Genomic DNA, 23,345 nt, shown 5'->3' with positions numbered 1-23,345 from the left:
GTATGGGTGTTGGGACATATGCTGGTTGGAGGTATGGGTGATATGCTGGTTGGAGGTATGGGTGTTGGGAGATATGTTGGTTGGAGGTATGGGTGTTGGGAGGTATGCTGGTTGGAGGTATGGGTATTGGGAGGTATGCTGGTTGGAGGTATGGGTATTGGGAGGTATGCTGGTTGGAGGTATGGGTGTTGGGAGATATGCTGTTTGGAGGTATGGGTGTTGGGAAATATGCTGGTTGGAGGTATGGGTGATAGGAGATATGCTGTTTGGAGGTATGGGTGTTGGGAAATATGCTGGTGGAGGTATGGGTGTTGGGAGATATGCTGCTTGGAGGTATGGGTGTTGGGACATATGCTGGTTGGAGGTATGGGTGATATGCTGGTTGGAGGTATGGGTGTTGGGAGATATGTTGGTTGGAGGTATGGGTGTTGGGAGGTATGCTGGTTGGAGGTATGGGTATTGGGATATATGCTGGTTGGAGGTATGGGTGATATGCTGGTTGCAGGTATGGGTGTTGGGAGATATGTTGGTTAGAGGTATTGGTGTTGGGAGATATGCTGGTTGGAGGTATGGGTGATATGCTGGTTGGAGGTATGGGTGTTGGGAGATATGTTGGTTGGAGGTATGGGTGTTGGGAGGTATGCTGGTTGGAGGTATGGGTATTGGGAGGTATGCTGGTTGGAGGTATGGGTGTTGGGAGATATGCTGGTTGGAGGTATTGGTATTGGGATATATGCTTGTTGAAGGTATGGGTGATATGCTGGTTGCAGGTATGGGTGTTGGGAGATATGTTGGTTGGAGGTATGGGTGTTGGGAGATATGCTGGTTGGAGGTATCAGTGTTGGTAGATATGCTGGTTGGAGGTATGGGTGTTGGGAGATATGCTGGTTGGAGGTATGGGTATTGGAATATATGCTGGTTGGAGGTATTGGTGTTGGGACATATGCTGGTTGGAGGTATGGGTATTGGAAGATATGCTGGTTGGAGGTATGGGTATTGGAAGGTATGCTGGTTGGAGGTATGGGTATTGGAAGATATGCTGGTTGGAGGTATGGGTATTGGAAGGTATGCTGTTTGGAGGTATGGGTGTTGGGTGGAATGCTGTTTGGCCAAATCATACTAATTAAATATCCATATTCATTTGGAGGGGTGTGCCGAAGGCTCTGCTTTGAGTACCAACATTAAATTATTTTTTCCTACTTTTCACAAACTAAAATCTGCGTAAGCTCCCATTGACACCTGTTAACTTGACACAGGTTCTATAACTGAACAGCAAAAGTGCTGGCTGTGGGTTTTTGCCAGGTAAGTAAATTTTCGCCCAACTAGTGGCTAATTGAATCGGCCCCATTAATATGATTGCCAAAGGTGGATGGAAATTTGAAGTGAATGGCTGGGGGCCTACAGGCCGCTTAGGCCCCCAGAGGATTTAGTGATTTTGATATTGTGAAACAAAATTTGTGTGGCATAATGTGTATTGGGCATTACAGTGTGTGGCATAATGTGTAATGGGCATTACGGTGTGTGTCATATTGTGTAGTGGGCATTATGGTGTGTGTCATAATGGTGTGTGGCATAATGTGTAAGGGGCAATACAGTGTGTGGCATAATGTGTAATGGGCATTACGGTGTGTGGCATAATGTGTAAGGGGCATTACGTTGTGGTGGCATAATGTGTAAGGGGCATTATGGTGTGTGGCATAATGTGTAAGGGGCATTACGGTGTGTGGCATAATGTGTACGAGCATTACGGTGTGTGGCATAATGTGTAATGGGCATTATGGTGTGTGGCATGATGTGTAAGGGGCATTACGGTGTGTGGCATAATGTGTACGAGCATTACGGTGTGTGGCATAATGTGTAATGGGCATTATGGTGTGTGGCATAACGTGTAAGGGGCATTACGGTGTGTGGCATAATGTGTACGAGCATTACGGTGTGTGGCATAATGTGTAATGGCATTACGGTGTGTGGCATAATGTGTAAGGGGCATTACGGTGTGTGGCATAATGTGGCATTACGGTGTGTGGCATAATGTGTACGAGCATTACGGTGTGTGGCATAATGTGTAATGGGCATTATGGTGTGTGGCATAACGTGTAAGGGGCATTACGGTGTGTGGCATAATGTGTACGAGCATTACGGTGTGTGGCATAATGTGTAATGGGCATTACGGTGTGTGGCATAATGTGTAAGGGGCATTACGGTGTGTGGCATAATGTGTAATGGGCATTACAACGTGTGGCATAATCTGTAAGGGGCATTATGGTGTGTGGCATAATGTGTAAGGGGCATTACGGTGTGTGGCATATTGTGTAATGGGCATTACGGTGTGGGGCATAATTACTATAAGGAGGAAAAATTACAAATAATGTAAACTGCCTATGGTGTTTGGGGGGCGCATTTTTAACTGTTCGCAAATTGCCTAGAAACGGCTCTGTATTAGTTTTACCAAAATGCCATGGGGGGAAACTTTTTTGGCAGGGGGGAGCAAAATTTGTAGTTACGCCATTGCTGTGCATGTCCCAAATTCACATTCTATGCCAGACTGTGAATGGCCCATATCATATTATATGCCCGACCCTGAATGCCCCAATTCACATTATATGCCAGACTCTGAATGCCCCAATCCATATTATATGCCAGACTGTGAATGCCCCATATCATATTATATGCCACACAGTGCATGTTCCCAATTTACTTCATATGCCACACTGTAAATGCCCCAATTCTCATTATATGCCACACCTATGCCTGTTGCAGCAGCTCCTGTCCTGTCCCTTTTTCCAAGTGACGTCTCGTTACCGCCATGCAGGCTGGCAACGGAAGAGGAAGAGGTGGTCCAACAGATGGGCGCACCACCTGCACCGCTTATAATCCCGTTGATTGCCAGCCCAGGAGGACTGCTGTAGTTCTGCATGGCACTCCCCCGCCACTTGACCAGTGCCCCTGGTGGGTGCCATCTTGGCCAACCTGTAGTTACAGTCCTGGTTGAAGGTATGGATGTTGGGAGGTATGCTGTTAGCATAGTAAAATACGCAGAGTGCAGATGCCAGCGAGTTATAGAAGAGACCCAAATTTACTGCCGAAAGGAGCCCTGTCCTCCTGAGGGGAAACAAGTGTGTGCTCGGCGTTTCCCTTTAAATAAAGTTTTGCCTCAGAAATAACCGGCTTCACTGTGTGTAAATATGAATTAAAGCCGACTCCTTACCTGCCGCACGTTCTACCTGAGTGAGGAGGGCAGGAGGAAACGGCCGGCTTCTCATTCCTGCCATGCCGTCACCTCTCTGTCTGGCTCATACGTAGACTGTTTGTGTATGAGACCTACACTGTACTCCTCTGCAATCTATCACTGCGCTGCCAAATGCCATGACTTCACAAGTACATGGAAATCATTCTAATGTTTGTCTGTCGTTTCCTCACTTTACAGGGCCAAGTATTTCAGAGGGAAGAAGGTGAACATGGAGTATGAGATTCGGGTGGAGCAAGTAAGTGTCACTAAAATAACAGAACTATTTGGGGGCTTTAGTGAGTCCTGGGCGGGGGGCAAAAGAGATGAACACAAAGGGCCTGATGGAGCTCTGGTTGCTGCAAATGAGGCGTTGTAGTTACACCCATACGCTGAGGCACGCATATGGCAAGATGTATGCAGAATGGCACCAGTGGCATTTGAATACGGCTCTTTAGGGGAAGGGGAGCCAGTGTGAGGCAGGGGCGGCATGGTTGGATAGAAGACGCAGCATTAATGAGGATGGGTTGGAGTTGAGAGAGCGGTGGAAGTCGGGAAAGCCAGATAAGAGGAGGTCGCTACTGTCTGATCGGGAGACGACTGAGGATCTTCATTGCCTATGTTGTATATGTATCTGCAGGGGGGCGGAGAGGGGGTGGGGCTTGGGTACAAAGTATGGGTCACCATGACAATGTGACCACACCCATCTCTGCGCTGCGTGCTAGGGTGAAGCACAGCAACAGAGAGCCATATCCAATTAGCCCCGAACACTGTTCGGGCGCTAATTGATCCCCGCCATCGGCGAAAAACGGGGATTTTTCGCCGATAATCCCCGATTTTCGCTGATATTTTTTTCATCCCTGTCCTATTAATTCGGGCAAATTAATAGGATAGTTTGCCGGTTAACATATAGGAGCCGCGATAAGCTAGCGGCCCTATGTGTTCTCGCCTTTTTCTGGGCGAAAAAACTGCACATTGTGGATTATATTTCGGGACACATCAGGTCCCGAAAAAACACCCCCTGATAAGTGCCGTCGTCATGCCGACTACGGGGCTAATCGGATAGCCCTGAGCAAGCCCCGGGCGAGCTAATTAGCCACGGTAATTTACCGCAGCTAATTGGATATGGCCCAGAGTCTGTATGTAAAAGTTAAACTGTAATATCAGTGGGTCCCAAAACTAAGGTGGTGTTTCCAGTCGCGAATCATTTAAAAGACCATCACAAATGTTTTTGTTTTTTTTAATGTAATTGATGCTTCATGTGTGACAATGAGAGGATTGGGGGGGATCATGGTGTAAAGGGGCATCAATGGTGTGATAGCGAAGCAAATATACTAATGACCATTTAATAACTAATCTCATCACCCTTTCAGACTGGGAAATACACAAGTCTATCAACCTGGGACTGTACTGGGTCTCAGTCTGACCCAGGTACAGAGCAGGGTTGTGGACCCAAGACTTCGATCCGGGTCATTTCTATTCACATATAGCAAAAACCCCAATGTGCGTCCTCCGGCAAAACAAAACCTGGGGTTTTGCTGTATGTGTGAAGGAGTGTCATTAATTAAACACTGACTATAATTGAATCATGCTGTGACTTAGAGGGCACTGCGACCTTCATCGCAGATGCAGATCTGTCATACATCGGAGACGTACTGAAAACACCTGTCTCTCCAGGGACAGCCCACCCATAGGCGCCGAACCATATTGATTTCACACAAGACACTGTACGGGGGAAGCAGTCGGGAAGCCGGCGGACGCAGTGCCGACAGCCGGCTCCCCGACTGTCTAATCCTGGCAAGTGTCAAATGACAGGCGTCGAGATCCCCACGTCTGTCATTAGACCTACGCCGGGAGCCTGACACCCAGCATACCGATCGAAGGTAAGCCGGGCGACAGGCGGGGGAGGGTTAGGTTAGGGGCTCCCGTGGGGGGATTTAGGGTTAGAACCCCTTTCGGGAGGTTAGGGTTAGGCATGGGGAAGGGGGGGGTTAGGGTTAGGCACCCCCCCGGGAGGCTTAGGGTTAGGCAGCGGGGAAGGGGGGGTTCGGTTTCGGCACTTAGAGGAGGGTTAGGGTTAGGCACTTGGCGGAGAGGTTAGGGTTAGGCACCCCTAAGGGAGGGTTAGGGTTAGGATGTAGAATTAGGTTAGTTGTACTTACCTTAGGGACGATCGGGATTTCCTCCTCTGTCGGGCCGCCGCTGTCGGGATTAGAACCGCCGGTCATGCGGCCGGTGGTAAATCATACTGATTCCCTGTACGGAAGGTGACGTAGTGTTCACTCTGCTTCAAGAGCTCAGACACCTTTGAAGTGGGTCTGGGTTGGATGGCGCAATTTGTTCCCTTCATTTAATTAAAACACGTCCCTGACTAATTCACCGGTCGGGCAATTGGAGTCTCCCCCCCCCCCACCCCACCCCAAGAGTCACCGGAACATTAGGGGGGAGTAGGAAAGCATGACATACCTTCTACTAAAAGCACTCAGATCATTCACCTAACTTTATTCTGGCATTGGCCCCGCAAATTTGTCACATCTCACAGAGCCGCTTCTCAAAGCCGTGTGAACACAATAAATAAAATGCTTTTTTAACTTTCATGTCATGGAGCCAAAAATCATCACCGCTCGGGGCGAACTCACAATGTTGTGCCGCTCTCCCCTGCCAATTCCAGACACGATTCGCTTAGGATATGCTGCTTGCCAGCAACGTGCTCAGGGTACAGAGACTTGTTTTGGCACCGGGATGCCAGGACAGTTTTCAGCTTGTTTATTGGAGAAATGATTGGGGGGTCTAATCCCACCCTCGCTATCTTCTCTAAACCATCTTCCCATCTCTACCGCTATTATCCCCCCACCCCACCTCCGCTCCCCGTCCTCATTAGATTAATATTCTCTACAACTGATTTCAGAACAAACCCCCCATTCATGGTAACTCTTATACAGACAGAATAAAGATAGAAGAGGAAGGAGGGAAGAGAGTGGGAGAGAGAGGACTGTTTGAGTTAGGATTGAGACCAGCTATACTTATAAAGATAATGGGTCTCATTCAGACCCGGTCGATAGCGCTGAGCGCTCGCAACCGGGTCAATGTTGACCCACTGGACATGTGCACGTCGGAGCCGGCTCCGACGTGCGCATGCGCGAGACTCGGCTAGCGACGGGTGCTCCGTCGCTACGGGTCTTGCACCAAAGGGGGGCGAGATGTTGAATGACAAAGGGCGGCGCCCCGTTTGGGAGGCGGGCAGGGGGTGTGGCCGGCCAAATGGAGCCGTTCCCGACGGAACGCTTGCCGTTTGGGGGCGGCCCCACTGACATCAGCAGTCAGATCCCTGGGGCTTGCGCTTGCCGAGACCCTAAGTTGCTAACCCACAGCTTAGCTAGCGACCAGGAGGCCGCACTTCACACCACAAGCGGCCGCCCTCATTCAGAGCGACCGCTTGTGTCTAGCGATTGACTCTGAATGAGGGCCACAGTGTTCGGATTGGTGGATTCATGCTCGGGCGGGGCCAGTGATGTCACAGCAACTTAAATGACTGTAGTAGAAGAGCTTCAGTAGTCGGTAATGAAGGCGCGGAGATAACATTTTATTTTATAGCAGAGCTGCAACGGAACAGAATAGTGTTTTTTCCTTCCATTCATCTGAAATATTGGGGGGGGTTTAACAGTTTTTGAAGCTTCCAGCATATTCCGAGGGGCCAATTTAGTTACACACGTCCTGCCACCAGCAACTTGCGTTACGCGCATTTTGGGCCATTACGGTAGAACGATTCTGCTAAAATCACTCTGTGACACATAACTTGCATTTAATTGCATTCCCTCTTGATCCTTTGGTTTTAATATATCATAATACACTGCATATTTTGCCTACATTATATTGCACATTCTATAGATTCTTCACATTCGATCTTAAGCTCTCGTAAATCACTGCAAAGCCTTCAAAACAAACATATCGTGCACACACTGCCTTTAAAAGGAAAATCTGTTATGCAAAGCGTAATAGCTGACATTGCTTATGATAACATAATAACATAGTTTTATTCAGTTACGATTTTGCTGTGATGCCCATTTTTCTTGGACTATAGCTCCTGCTTTTAATCAAAACAGCGGGGGGCGTTTAGTCTGCACGAAAGCAACATGGATGCCTGCTGGTTATAAGGACATAAAATGTTTAGAGGTTTCGCCAGGTGTGTATGTGAAGAGGCACCTGCGGGGGAGCCTAGTAGGGAATGGTAATTACTGGCTATTTGCCGACTGCATCACTGCCGCCTTTAGCCGGCTTGGAGTGGTGTTGCAGAGTCACACAATCGGGAGGGGGCTGAAATGGATGATTCTGTCTCCAGGCGCCATGGCAGGACTTCCGCCACTGAGTACTGTGACACAGTCGGGATAGGGGTCCCTCTCCTGGGTAGTTGGACTCCCTCTTTACACACACAGCATCTGGAGAAACAGGACACAATTCTGGGGTTCTCATGCAAGCCAGTCTTTATTGTACTGGACACATAACTAAAACAAAACACAAACAAATTCCTAGCCCGTCTGGGCTCTAACTAGACAGCAGGTTCCCTCACTAACAGAAGACTAAATAAGTTCACGTCCACAGTACTTACAGGTGGTATCATACAGTGTCTCAGAGCAAACTAGCCTGCAGGCCTGCCCTCCCAGGTATGAGACACTCACCTATAACTAAACCTAGCTTATCTGAGCCACTTTCAGGTGCAAGCCCTAACAAGCCTGCTACCAGGCTGAAAGGCCCAACACCTGGAGTGGCCTGTGGATGGAGCCCTCCCTCTCCTCACATCCACACCCCCAGGACCCATTCCGGACAGACTTCTCCTGGGGGTTTTAAAACACATAGGACAGGAATCTGGGACCGACATTAGAAGCCATTCAAAACTGTTCCAGTGCTTCTATCACAGTACCCATATATTTTCAAGGATGCAACTCCCCAGAAATTGTTTATCCTCCCACATTAATAATGCAGAATATTTGTATGATCGGCCGCTGGCGGCACTACGGGTGGTGACACCCGGTGCGGCACTCAGTTAAGTCTCCGCTGCGTCTTTGAATGCAGATTATTGTATCTGCAAAGCTGTTTTTGTACATCCACTGCTTACATAGACGCATAAGCAGCAGCGGCTTTAGCGTACATCTCTGAATCCGCTTCCACCCTGCGGCTGTCTAATTTCACACAGACCTGTCTGTTTTATTTTCTTTCCTTACGGAAATTGTCTTCCTAATTTTGTCTTGGAAACTTGGCATAAAGTCCGGTAATAAAGTCTGCGGAGATGTAATACATAGGAAGGAAGACGGGGGGGGGAGGGGAGAGATAAGAGCCTTCTCCGTTTGTCTTTGTTTGATCTATTTTAAAACCAGAGCTGCCGCACTGTGATTAGTTGCAGGTGTCACAAAATAAACCACAACTTTTTTCATATGGGTCTTTTTATATTGTCCTCTAGTGTATGCTTTATCTATGAAGAGTTGTGCAAGGGGGGAGAGGCTGCTATGGGGCCCAGGGGTGAGGTAGGCCCCTAGTAACGTGGGCTGGAACTTTTGCCATCGCAGCCCTGCAAGTCCACTGCGTAATTCTGCAAATCGCGTCATTGTTCAGCAGGGGCCTGTGCAGCCATGATGCGAGTTGCGGCACCACTTGCCACTCGACGTCCCTGAGAGAGAGGTCTGTAAAGTAGCCAATTATGATTTGCAGCATACTTGCTGGCAATCCGGCTGCCCTCTCCGGGTGCGGGCGTCAGGGATGCAGGGTTTTCGGAAGCCTCTCGGCTGTTCCAGGAGGGTAGGCAAGGATGATTTGCAGTCGGTGCAGCAACAGCTAGTGTGAGTGAATATGCCCCACATTTGCAGTCATGCATTCCACACCGGCGTAGGCAATGGAAACATTTCGGTAGCGGAATCCGCAGGACCTCTCACCAATGAGATTACCGCCATAGGCACAGAGTGGCTACGCTTTTCAACACTTTGTGCTTAGGGGCCGCATGGTTTAAGTAAAAAGGGGTTTGTAACATAAGGGCCAATTCATTATTGGGGGCCTGTTGGCCTTCAGTAATTAAGATTCTAAGGTGCACAATAACTGCATGTAATGCCAACATGCACGCGATTGGCCGATGATGGAAGTACTGCGCATTCGAGTTGCACAGAGCACGCGTTCCAATGGTTACTGCCGGGAGAAGCAGAATGAATTTGGACGCAAGAGCAGTGGGCTCTCCTGGGAGGTAATAGGGGAACGGTTAGGCAGATGTGGGCGTGTCGCTGACAGTGTCAGCGTGAAGACGCACTATGGCCCTGATTCAGACCCGCTCGCAGGATCTCTGGGCGTTTTTTTTTTTTTGCCTCCAGGCCGCTCGCAAAGCTGTGAGTGTCCACCCACAGCTTGTGCGAGCGGGCTGGAGACCGTCGCGATTATCGTGACCATCGGGCTTGCGTCGAGACCCTGGGGTAGGGTCTCGGCTGCCGCAAGCCCGAGTGAACTCCCTGCTCTAATAGAGCAGGAAATCCACTACTGACTTGACTAGTGATGTCAGTAGGTCCTCCCACAAACGCCAGGCGTTCCTAAGGGAACGTCTGCGTTTGTGCAGCCACCCCCCTACCTGCCTACAAAACGGGGCGAGCTGTCACTCACCACCGACAGCCGCCCCGTCTTGTAGCGAGCCCCGCAGCGACTGAAGTTCAGTCGCGCATGCCAGTGGCCAAACATCGAGCCGTTTGCGAGCGCCTCTGAATCAGGCCCCAAGACGGATGAGCTCCGCTGCAAGTGGGCGTCTCAGTATGGACAGCGTCAATCGCAGCAGCGTCTGTGTCCATCTCTGAATCAGCCCCGGACCTCTTAAACTCCCCATTACCAGATGCATGTCTGCCCACTCCCAGTATAATGTAAGACCAGGAACCATAACAATAATGGAATAACGAGACTTGCTTAAGGGGAAAGGAAGGTCAGCTTTTATTTATTTTCCCAGTTAAACTATTAATAATTAAAACACTAAGGGGGTCATTCAGACCCGGTCGTTAGCGCCGATGCGCTCGGACCGGGTTGATGGCCCCCCACAGAGCATGTGCACGACGGCGCCGTCGTGCGCATGCGTGAGACCCGCTACGACCGACAGCGCCGATCGTAGCGGGTCTCGATCCGGGGGGGGTGGCAGCCCAAACGGGGGCGTTCCCATGGGAACGCCTACCGTTTGGGAGCGGCCCCACTGACATCACTAGTGATGTCAGTGGAGAGCTTCCGGCTCAGACAGAGCCGAAAGCTCTCCGGGGGGCTTACGACAAGGGAGACCCTACCCTAGGGTCTCGTCGTAAGCCCCGATGGTCGCGATGGTCTTGACCATCGCGACCATCACCTTAGGCGGTCGTAAGGCTGTGGGTGTTAACCCACAGCCTTACCACCGCAAAGGAGGACGTCTTAAAAATTCAAGAGGTCCTCCCCTCATTCAGACCGACCGCACGCTCTGTGCGACCGGCTCTGAATGAGGTCCTAAATGTAATGTAAGCAGAGAGAAAAGACAGACAAAGTATGGTGGCACAGAAAGAACGGCCCCACGATGCAAGATCCACCATCTGTCACTCCATACTCCACCCCTACCAAAATGGGAGGCGACCAGCCAGCCCATTACCGCACCCAAGGTATCCACCTCCCGCTTCAATGACACAACAGTCATGCATTGGGGGGGGGGAGAGCACCTGAAGCTCCATAGACAGATGGCGACCGCAACCGTTCTTTCCCACCAATAATAATCAAAAAACAGGAGGGAGGGCGAAGAACAAACTGAAAGGAAGATATCCTAAAATGGCTGCTACAGCAATCTCGCTGAAATGTCCCTGAAATCCCACCCCCTAGCATCCCTCCTGAAGGCTGACCGCACTCACCCCGTCCCATAATACTATTTAATGACTAAAACACTATGGGGTCTAGTTACTAAGCAGTGTTAGGAGACAGAGTGAAAAGTGATAAGAAAGTGGTAAGGCACCAGCCAATCAGCTCCCAACTGTCATCTCACAGGCTGTGTTTGAAAAATGACAGTTGGGAGCTGATTGGCTGGCCCCTTATCACTTTTCACTCTGTCTCCTAACACTGCTTAGTAAATAGACCCCTTAACCGTCCATAGCCCTGTAGTCAGACATTAACTGGCTCAGGTGTTTAATTTTACTCCTTGCATATGAAATGCACAGCGTCTTAATTCCCATAGGAAGGGAAGGGGCTCTGGCAACAGAATCGGTATGATTCACCACCGGACCCATGCCCGGCGGTTGGAATCCCGACAGCGGCATCCCGGCAGAGGAGGAAATCCCGATCGTCCTAAAGGTAAGTACTAACTAACCTAATTTTACCCCCTAACCCTGTGCCTAACCCTAATCCCCCCTCTAAGTGCCTAAACCTAACCCCCCCTTCCCCTAGCCTAAACCTAACCCTAAGTCGTCCCCCCCCCCCCCCCCGGGAACCCTAAACCTATCCGGGCTCTGCGCCCGGCGTTCCTTCGTATGGGATGCCGGGCGTCGGGCTCCCAGCGTATGTCTAATTACAGGCGTCGGCATATCGACGCCTGTCTTTAGACCCTTGCCGGGATATGACAGTCGGGAGGCCGGCTGTCGGGATTAGGTCCGCCGGCTTCCCGACTGCTTACCCCGGCAATCCACCCCCTCTGAAGATGGTGTACTTCCCCGCAGGTGAACTCCTAAAACTTTCAGTTTTTGGAGTATGTGAATACTAGGCGGCCCCATTGGGCCCCTAATAAAGTTTGGGCCCGTTATTAGAAAACAAGCGGAAATTAGCGTTTCTGCAGATGTAACGGGCTCATTAGTGATAGCGAATAGGCCTCCATAGACCCCTCAGTCTTACTGAGTACCATAATCAAAATTATATTTCAAGCTTAACGGGGTTGGTACTGGGCACGTTTCTGAGCAATAATCACAACATGCAGTTGTGTAATAATAACAATGATAATATAATAGATAAAGCCGACAGATCTCCAGGAGCGGACATTTTATTTTTTCTCAATCACTATTTGTGTCAGGACAGGAATAAATACAACTATTGCAAAATGGATGATGCTCTACTGCAGTTATAGACCCTTCCCTTTGCTTGTCAAGTGCTGTACTGTTAGCTCTGTGCTTCTTTATTGTAGCTAAGCATTGTTAGACTAGCCCTGCATATTGCATTTTGTCCCTGGAAATTCTAAGCCCCCCCCCTCTTCAGGACAGCAATGGTGACTCTGGTTGTTGATGCGACAGGATGGGCTCCCTGTAACTAGCCTGAAGCAGCACTAGCGATCCCAGACCGTGGGAGCTGAGCGGAGGATATAATTAGCACTGTAAACACAGTTGGTGCACAATCCAGAGAAATAGGTCATCGCTAACCTCTGCCTGCCCTCCGCGTGTCTGGCTGCGGTCAGCCTGCAGGAACCCTTCGCCGTAGGTTTTAACACAAATAGATCTGTGGCGAAGTTACCCCTCAGCTGAGCATAGGACGTCAAGAGGACATCCTAGTGCGAGGGCCGAGCTGCCTACAATAACAATATAATGAAGACAGCCAGGTGTGGGAAAGGCCACACTCACTATTGAGATTTATTACGATTTAAGAACGCATTTTCTCTGCCTCAGTTGCGTCACATTGGAACTCACCTGAAATGAAATTGGAGTTTGGTAAACCTTATTAGGCTGACGCAGCTGTTCAAGGAAAAGAAAAACGAAATCATGACAAACTGCTAAATAAATATAACGCGATAGCTACAATTTACAGACCCCAGTGAGGGTTCTCCCGTTGCGCATTTTTCCTGCGGCCGCTCTGCATCACAAGTTGCAGAGTTTAGCAAGATGGCAGCAGGAGGCAGGCTCAGGATGACGCGTTTCACAGGGAGTGACATCATTGTGTCAGGGGGAAGAGGGCAAGTTCCTGGAGTCAGGGTCTATTTCTCCCAGGAGTTCGGGAGAGGGGGGGGATTGGATGATGTACAAAACCTTAAAGTGGAAACGTTACCGATAGCAACCAATCATCTTCTTACTGTCATTTTATAGGCTGTGGTAGATAAATGACAGATAGAAGCTGATTGGTTGCATTGGGCAACTTCTCCATTTTATCTCTCTCCAAGGCTTGATACCTTTTCCCTTTGGGAGAGCTCAGGGGCGTATCTATAGTAGGTGCAGGGTGTGCGGTACACACGGGCCCCGTGACCAGGGGGGCCCACAGCGCACACCCTGCACCTATATTATCTAAAACTCACCTCTCCAAGGTCCCACGTCAGGTGTCTCAGAGCTGCTCAAAACGCTGGAAAATGGCCGCCACGGCCATTTTTTCCGGCATTTTGCACATGGGCAGTGAGGAAATCACCGGTAAAATGGCCGTCGTGCTATTACCCCGGCGATCTGCGCATGCGCAGTAGACTCTGGGCATACTCTAGTGTCCAGAGTCTACCGGTGCTGCGGTGGCCGGCCAGATGCGTCAGTCGGCTGCTGGTCATCGGGGAGAGAGGATGGGGCCCCAGACGGAAAATGCACACGGGCACCCTCCTCTCTTATGACGCCCCTGGGAGAGCTCCCTTATATTTGGCGAGTCTCCCGGGCGATTACGAAGCGCACTAGATGTGTCCCACAAATCACCTTGGTCATGCGCCACGCGTGCCTACTCTCGTCCAGGAGACTCCCAAATTTGAAACTCCTGGGACAACTACAATTTGCATTATCATACCCGGGCCCCCCTCCACGCGGTGACGGACCATCTCCCCGGCAGAACATACCCCATGGACCTCCCAACAAGTCATTACGTAATTGTGCACTGTGCGTCCATTAGTTTGCCAAACGCACTTCAAGGCGGAATGGGATTGTATTGCCGTAACACTGTATCATCTATGAATTCATGAAAAAAGAAAATGTATTTATTTTTTTGCTCTTAAAATACTGCCGAGTTTAGTATAATCTATAAGAGCTATGCAGCATTAGGACTGTTTTTTTATTACAAGCGGTTCTTTCGTGGTATTTGAAGCTTTACTTTGTATTGGGCAAAGTGAGCTGGAGCACAGCTGGAAAGTGCATATCAGATGGCATGGCCGGCGGTTCAAATCCCGACAGCGGAAGCCCACCAGTGAAGATCCCGACAGGTGAGTATTTTTTCTATTTACTAACCTAACCTCCCCCCCAAACCCTAACCCTCCCTTAGGGGTGCCTAACCCTAACCTCCCCCCCAAGTGCCTAACCCTAACTCCCCTCTAAGTGCCTAAACCTAACCCCCCCTTCCCCACAGCCTAAGCCTAACCTCCCCCCAGGGGTGCCTAACCCCCCCTTCCCCTAGCCTAACCCTAACCTCCCGGGGGGGTGCCTAGCCCTCAGTCCTCCCCGGGAGCCCCTAACATAACCCTCCTCACCCCCCGCAGCTGTCCGCACCTGGCTTACCTTTGATCGGTATCCCGGGTGTCGGGCTCCCGGAGTAGATCTAATGACAGGCGTGGGGATTTCGATGCCTGTCATTAGACACTTGCCGGGATTAGACAGTCAGGATGCCAACGGAGGAGAGTGGGTTCTCGTGTAATGGGAGGAGAGCGGGTCCCTGTGTGATGGGAGGAGAGTGGGTCCCTGTGTGATGGGAGGAGAGCGGGTCCCTGTGTGATGGGAGGAGAGCGGGTCCCTGTGTGATGGGAGGAGAGTGTGTCCCTGTGTGATGGGAGGAGAGCGGGGCTCCCTGTGTGATGGGAGGAGAGCGGGGGTCCCTGTGTGATGGGAGGAGAGCGGGTGGTCCCTGTGTGATGAGAGCAGAGCGGGTGGTCCCTGTGTGATGAGAGGAGAGCGGGTCCCTATATGATGGGAGGAGGCTCGCTTTGTACACTAACCTCCACATGTCTCTGCTTTGTATACTAGCCACCGAATTAAGCCCTGTTTTGTACAGTAGCCACCAGATCATCAGGCCTTGTTTTGTACAGTAGCCACCAGAGTAGGCTCAGTTTTGTACAGTGGCCACCAGATCGCCAGGCTCAGTTTTGCACAGTAGCCACCAGATTAGGCTCAGGTTTGTACAGTAGCCACCAGATTAGGCCCAGTTTTGTACAGTAGCCACCAGATCATCAGGCCTAGTTTTGTACATTAGCCACCAGATTAGGCTCAGTTTGGCACAGTAGCCACCAGATCATCAGGCCCAGTTTTGTACAGTAGCCACCAGATCATCAGGCCCAGTTTTGTACAGTAGCTACCAGATTAGGCCCAGTTTTGTACAGTAGCCATCTGATCATCAGGCTCAGTTTTGTACAGTAGCCACCAGATCATCAGGCTCATTTGTGTACAGTAGCTACCAGATTAAGGGCCTGATTCAGAGCCGTTCGCTATTTGCGGTCGCTCGTTCAAAAACAAGGGGTGGCTATTCAAATGATCTGTTCGCAAATTGCAGTCTGTTCACACCTCTAAGTCTGAACGAGCGAGCAAAACATACGCTCGTTTATTTGTTAAAAACGCCCCCTGGCCGCTCGCACCATACGTCATGTCCGCTATTTATTAGATTAATCGAGTACATCGACCAGCGTATGAACTGCTCGCTATTCTTGTGGTTGGTTTTTGCTACCACAATTTTGCGAACAGTTCTGGCTTAAAAAAAACCCAGTGACGTGGTCAATGACGCTGCTGTTTTAAATATGCACACCCGTAAAACGCCCGTTTTGACCTTTAAGCACGCCTGCGTTCTGATTTCCACTCCCCGTTTTCAAGCACCTTCCCCTGTTACCACCCACATACGCCTCATCCTGTCACTCAAATTATCAGGCATTCGCTATTTTGCGAGCACATGAATTTCGGCCGCACTGACTGGTTCGCGCATGCGTATAACGATCCGTACGCATGCGCAGATGTGCGAACATCGCTCGGAACGAGCGTACTGCCGCTAGCGAGTGGCTCTGAATGAGGGCCTAAGCTCAGTTTTGTACAGTAGCCACCAGATCATCAGACCCAGTTTTGTACAGTAGCCACCAGATTAGGCCCAGTTTTGTTTTTGTACAGTAGCCACAATATTAGGCTCAGCTTTGTATACTGGTAAGTAGATTGTGTTCAGTTTTCTCAACTGGTCGGCAGCTTTGTCTATACTAGTCACCTTCATTGGTCTCCACAATCTATACTAGCCACCATCTGTGTATGCTCAGCTATGTTTACCTTTCATATTAGCCAAAAGACTGGACTCAGCTTCATATACTATCCACCAACACTCTTTGTATACTAGCCACCAGAATGTATTGTATACTGGCACCCAGAATGCACACTGTATTGTATACTAGCCACCACCTAATTTATATGCTAGTGACCAGTATGTAATTAGCGGAACAGACGCAGTGCATCCTCCTAAGGGAAAAGAAGAATTAGCCCTCATTTGTGGGGGGGTGAATGATCCTTTGGTTATGATACTGGACCCATACCCTACTCCCCAGAGTGCCCATCGATTTACCAGATCAAAGATTCCGCCCAGTGCAATAACTTATGATCTGTTACCTTTCCAGGACGTGAGATGTGATTTTGTAACTGGACTGCAAGGGGTTTCATTGCCAAACACATGGAAACAATGCGGCTTAATTGCTGTTATCTTTTAATTGGTTTGGCTGGTCTTTGTGTGAGGCGCTCACAGACCCCGTTATCAGTGGGCGTATTCACAGCAATGTTTAGACTTTAGCTTTGGGTCGCTGGCAATGTCCTTGGTGAGACAGCGAGCAGAGAAGCCAATTTATACAAGGGAAGATCACAGCGGGAACTAGATTAGATTCATCTAAAATGTTTTCGTAGCGATGAATTCCTGTAGGAGAGCAAAACAACATTCTGTGTTCTGTAGCTGTATTCCTGCTATGTAAATACACGGCACTCTCGTATCTGGGTGCAAAAATGACTCAACAAGTGTTTTATAATTTCTCACTATGTTTCAGTCACGCAGAGTTGTACCTACGCCCATTTGCTCTGGCGATTTTCACGCAGTTGAGCGTTTATCGGCGGTCTGCGCCTGAGTCACAGCCGCATTGCGCACGCCCGGTGATTGGATTGTGATCGAGATCGCTGTGAGGATTCACCCGCAATTGATTAACAGGAAGAGCCTGTTTTGTGGGTGGTTACGGGGAGTTCTGGCCAAGAGGCGGGCGTGTGGGGGCCTTTTCCGAGGCACGTACTTGCCAGCCTCTGCGATCGCGCATGCAGAGAACGAAGCTCCAGTGTCTCACTTACATACTGAGTGACCACAGACTCACTGGAGGAGTCGATGTTTTCAGGATCTGCGTCCAATACTGCGTTTGTGTACACAGTTGCGGGCGGCTGCGAGGGCTCCAGCGGGCGGCACAGTCCAAATTCAGATTGTCCCATGCGGACATTCGCCGGTATAGTCGGACGAATCTATGCAACTGCACTGCGCCCGCCCCTGTCCTCCATTGCGAGAGCAGGCATCATCACTATGATCAGCATTTGCACCCAGGTCCATCGAGAGCTCTGATTAGGGATGCCCATCGGTCATAGGCCCTCATTCAGAGCCGTTCGCTATTTACGGTCGTTCGTTCAAAAACAAGGGGTGGCTATTCAAATGATCCGTTCGCAAATTGCAGTCTGTTCACACCTCTAAGTCTGAACGAGCGTGCAAAACATACGCTCGTTTATTTGTTAAAAATGCCCCCTGGCCGCTCGCACCATACGTCATGTCCGCTATTTATTAGATTAATCGAGTACATCGAACAGCGTATGAACTGCTCGCTATTCTTGTGGTTGGTTTTTTCAACCGCTATTTTGCGAGCAGTTCTGAGTTCAAAAAAACCAAGTGACGTGGTCAATGACGCTGCTGTATTAATTATGCACTCCCTTAAAACGCCCGTTTTGACCTTTAAGCACGCCTGCGTTCGAATTCCACTCCCCCGTTTACAAGCACCTTCCCCTGTTACCACCCACATACGCCTCATTCTGTCACTCAAAATAGCAGGCACTCGCTATATAGCGTACAAACGATTTTCGGCCGCACTGACTGGTTCGCGCATGCGTACTAAAAACCGTACGCATGCGCAGATGTGCGAACATCGCTCGGAACGAGCGTACGGCCGCTAGCGAGCGGCTCTGAATGAGGGCCATAGATGGCTAACAACCATCAATGGTTAACCACCGATGGTCGATGGTTTTGCCATCGATGGCAGAGATTCAGTGGTTCTCCACCATTGCTGGCACAGAGCTCAACAATGTATTTCTTTCTCCCTGGCGTTGGGACACAAAGTCTCCGCTCTCTCACCACCCGATGTGCCGTTGCAGCTGCGCTGCTATACAGGCGCAGCCAGAGGTAGTATATACAGAGCAATGGGGACGGTCGCTGACTTGGGCCTCCGTCAGCCCCTTCTAACGGGAAGCAATCGGGAAGTCGACTGCCTAAATACCGGCAGCCGGCTTCCCGACTGTCTTATCCCGGCAAGGGTGAAATGCCGGGCATCTAGATGTAGACGCCCGCATTTCCCGATCGTAGTGATGCTGGGCGCCGCGAGCGGACAGCCGCGAGGGGGTGAGGGTTAGGTTTAGGGCTCCCGGGGGGGACTTAGGGCTAGGCACCCCCCGGCAGGGTTAGGGTTAGGCTAGGGGGAGGGAGGGTTAGGGTTAGGCACCCCCGGGGGGGACTTAGGGTTAGGCACCCCCCCGGGGGACTTAGGTTTAGGCAGCAGGGAAGGGGGTGGTTAGGGTTAGGCACTTAGAGGGGGGATTAGGGTTAGGCACTTGGGGGGGAAATTAGGGTTAGGCACCCCTAAGGGCGGTTAGGGTTAGGGGGGTTAGGTTAGTAGATACTTACCTATCCACGATCAGGATTTCCAGCGCTGTCGGGCTTCCGCTGCTTCTAACTCTGCTCTTGTCGGGCTGCCGCTGACGGGAATCGTCATACCCATTCCCTTCTAACTGGCCCGTGTGAGTTGTACACACTCCACCCTTCCTTCTCGAAGTCACTGTTTGCACCTCCAACATACTAGGAGGAGGAGATCCATCTGAAATCGGACAGATCACCCTGTGGGTGTGGGGCGCTCGGAATAGGATGCAGCTCCTTGCGCATGCACACGACAAATGTATCCTGCACGCGGATTACCCCCTTACTGCCAACGTGTCCTCCCAGTGAGGCCCATCCAACCGCAAATAAAAATTAACTTAAGATGTGTACTTGTTTAATCACTCTAATGGTGCATACACACGGTCAGATTTTTTTTCAGTTCTGAACGATAACAATTTAAAAAATCATTCAATTGTTCAAGGAAAATCTGACATGTCTGTCATGTCTGAACGATGAACGATGCGCGTTCCCGATGGTCAGATAACGATATCTGACATCTGATGTGTTTGCAGTCAGATTTGGACGATTCCATTCATTTTTATGCAGTCAAAAATCGTTCATAGTTCAAATAGTTCAAATCGTTGGTGAAATCGTTCAGATCGTTCAATCGTTCATCTGACAAATCTGACCGTCTGTATGCTCCATAAGATGGGCACTTTGCTTTAAAAAAATAAAAACCACTCAATCTGTCCACATTCGGAAATTGTGCGCACCTCAGATTTAGGCCTTTTGGGCCTGATTCACTACGGTACCGTACGCAACTGCGTATGCAATAGCGATTACGCACGCAGTTCAACTGTGATAGTATGTTAAATCATTGCGATCGCTATTCCCTCGCAGCACTACATAAAAATGCCCACCTTACCTAACACACATCCGTATTGCTTAGCAAGACTGCGAAACCATCGGTAACATCGAGTACCATCGCAGCCTCACGCAAACTTGCACAAGCCCTGACCTTATTCAGAAACTTCAGCGCACGCTATCTGGCCTCAGGCTGCATAGGACATCGCACTGGATAATTTCTGCACGCCCCTGAAACGGCGTGCGAACGCACTGGCATGCCTGCGTTCACCCAACCTCCCCCCCCAGTCGCCACCCACAAACGGCACTTCCTGCCAATCACTCTGCGATGGGTCTGCGTAGTCACTGCTGTCGCGGTCCCGATCGCAATAGCTAGCAACATGCGCAGAACACAACAATGCGCAGAGCGCAACAGGCGGCGGATTGCGTGCGTATTAGCAGCTGCGTTCCTTGCTGAATCCGGCCCTTTGACTACAATGAGACCATTTTATTTTGGCAGGAAAATGCTCCGTTTGTGACTTTGAGCTGATGGGTTATTTTCCTCTGACCTGGACCAGACAGAGGAATCAGCCGGTGACGCTGCGCCCGTGTAACCGGAGACGTCAGAGTGGAAAACTCTTGAGCAACCTTCAATGCTTTGGCGTCCTTTGATCAGGTTGTGTAGTTCAGGACGATTTTCCTGCCACTTGAATGGCTGCGGCACCGTTTATAGAGGCCGACGCTTCTCAGCAGAAACTGCTGGAACAGGAAAAGAGAAGAAAAAAAAAATAGTTTGCTAAATTTAGCCCTCAACAGGAAGCCCCCCCTACCTGGCCGATCGCGCGCCTTTCCTGCGGACGCTGCTCGCCTGCTACAGGTTAGAGACAGATAAATTATTATTCGGCCTGGGATTCTATTTTCCTGACACAGCCTAACCTTGAATTTGTAATTCGTTAGCAAAAAATGTGGTCTAATTCAGGCTCGGGGAACCCTGATGCTCGCCTTGTGGGACTGCAAGCCCCAGCAGAGACAGGTGATTCTGGGACTTGTGGTCCCTGAAGCCTTACTAGTGAGTATTAAAAAAAATATATATATTAAATACGTGTTAAATAATAATTAGCACAATGAAACATTTGGAATGGACGTATGGAATTTCTTGCTGAGCAAATGTGCGTCTCTACCAAGGCTGGCAGATGCTGGGTGTAATATATACAGTGATAAACCCAAGGTTCTTCTATCATATTTCACAGAAATATTGGCTGCAGCTGTCCCATCACTGCTTGTGAGGATATTTTAGTTTTACTTCAGTGATATCTATAATATCGCTCTCATAGTAATGGGCTGGTGTGTGTGAGCTGCTTTGGACTATTTTTTGCTGTTTTCAAAAGGTTTTTTCTAAAAGATACACTCAGTTTTTTTTTTTTAAATTCATATCTCCAAGGTGATAGCACAAATGGACAGAGCTACGTTCCAGCAGGGCCGGCAACAGAAATCTTGGGGCCCGGCACACTCATGTTTTTGGGGCCCCCCATCCTCTCCGTATATGCAGGTTGGCCTCTGTGTCTCATAACCTCGGCCCCTGTGGCTGTCAGCCCCAGACCCTGTGCCTCACAATCCCAGCCCATGTCCCACCACCCCAGCCTGTGTCTCACAACTCCAGCCCCAGTGCCTCACATCCCCAGCGTTTCTCAATCAAAGCCCGTGTCTCACCACCCCAGCCCGTGTCTCACAACCCCAGACTCAGTGTCTCACATCCCCAGCCCCAGTGTCTCACAATCCCATCTCGTGTCTCACAACCCCAACCTCAGTGTCTCACAACCCCAGCCCTAGTGTCTCATATCCCCAGCGTCTCACAATCTCAGCCCGTGTCTCACCACCCCAGTCCGTGTCTCAGAACCCCAGCCCCAGTGTCTCACAACTCCAGTCCCAGTGTCTCACAACTCCAGCCCCAGTGTCTCACAGTCCCAGCCCTAGTGTGTCATAACCCCAGCCCCAGTGTCTCAACCCCAGCTCCAGTGTCTCACAAGCCCAGCCCCAGGGTCTCACAACCCCAGCTCCTGTGTCTCACAACCCCAGCCCCAGTGTCTCACAACCCCAGCCCTAGAGTCTCACAGCCCCAGCATCTCACAGCCCCAGCCCCAGTGTCTCACAAACCCACCCCCAGTGTCTAACTACCCTAGCTCCAGTGTCTCACAACCCCAGCTCCAGTGTCTCACAACCCCAGACCAAGTGTCTCACAACCCCAGCCCCAGTGTCTCACAACCCCAGCTCCTGTGTCTCACAACCCCTGCCCCAGTGTCTCACAACTCCAGCCCCAGTGTCTCACAACTCCAACCCCAGTGTTTCACAATCCCAGCCCCAGTGTCTCACAACCCCAGCCTGTGTATCACCACCCCAGCCTGTGTCTCACAACCCCTGCTCCAGTGTCTCACAACCCCAGCCCCAGTGTATCACAACCCCAGCCCCAGTGTCTCACAACCCCAGCCCCAGCGTCTCACATCCCAGTGTCTCACAACCCCAGCCCGTGTCTCACAACCCCAGCCCGTGTCTCACAACTCCAGCCCCAGTGTCTCATAACCCCAGCCCCAGTGTCTCACAACCCCAGCCCCAGTGTCTCACAACCCCAGCTCCAGTGTCTCACAACCCCAGTCCCAGGGTCTCACAACCCCAGCCCCAGTGTCTCACAACCCCAGCCCCAGTGTCTCACAACCCCAGCCCTAGAGTCTCACAGCCCCAGCATCTCACAACCCCAGCCCCAGTGTCTCACAGCCCCAGCTCCAGCATCTCACAACCCCAGCCCCAGTGTCTTACAACTCCAGCACCAGTGTCTCACAACCCCAGCCCCAGTGTCTCACAACCCCAGCCTTAGAGTCTCACAGCCCCAGCATCTCACAACCCCAGCCCCAGTGTCTCACAGCCCCAGCTCCAGCATCTCACAACCCCAGCCCCAGTGTCTCACAGCCCCAGCTCCAGTGTCTCACAACCCCAGCTCCAGTGTCTCACAACCCCAGCTCCAGTGTCTCACAACTCCAGACCCAGTGTCTCACAACCCCAGCTCCTGTGTCTCACAACCCCAGCCCCAGTGTCTCACAACCCCAGCTTCAGTTTCTCACAACTCCAGCTTCAGTGTCTCACAACTCCAGCCCCAGTGTCTCACAACCCCAGCCTCAGTGTCTCACAACCCCAGCCCCAGAGCCTCCCAGCCCCAGAGTCTCACAGCCCCAGCCCCAGTGTCTCACAACCCCAGCCCCAGTGTCTCACAACCCCAGCTCCAGTGTCTCACAACCCCAGCCCGTGTCTCACAACCCCAGCCCCTGTGTCTCATAACCCCAGCCCCAGTGTCTCACATCCCCAGTCCCAGAGTCTCACATCCCCAGCCCCAGTGTCTCACATCCCCAGCCCTAGTGTCTCACATCCCCAGCCCCTGTGTCTCACCAACCCAGCCTGTGTCTGACCACCCCATCCTGTGTCTCACAACCCCTGCTCCAGTGTCTCACAACTCCAGCCCCAGTGTCTCACAACTCCAGCCCCAGTGTCTCAC

At 50.8% G+C, this 23,345-nt stretch overlaps 1 protein-coding gene across 2 annotated transcripts in view; it reads left to right on the top strand.

Moving 5' to 3' along the window:
* Positions 1 to 23,345, top strand: part of SYN3 (synapsin III) — a 316,630-nt gene that overhangs the window by 69,677 nt on the left and 223,608 nt on the right. For both annotated transcript variants that reach the window (XM_088459273.1, XM_088459272.1), the window contains exon 3: positions 3,428 to 3,485. In XM_088459273.1, coding sequence (XP_088315399.1) covers positions 3,428 to 3,485 — 58 coding nt within the window. The remainder of the gene's footprint in view (positions 1 to 3,427; positions 3,486 to 23,345) is intronic.

This window comes from Taudactylus pleione, unplaced genomic scaffold, assembly GCF_031769625.1.
Source record: "Taudactylus pleione unplaced genomic scaffold, aTauple2 ptg000903l, whole genome shotgun sequence".
Classification (NCBI taxonomy): domain Eukaryota; kingdom Metazoa; phylum Chordata; class Amphibia; order Anura; family Myobatrachidae; genus Taudactylus; species Taudactylus pleione.
This window is presented reverse-complemented; position numbering and strand designations above follow the sequence as displayed.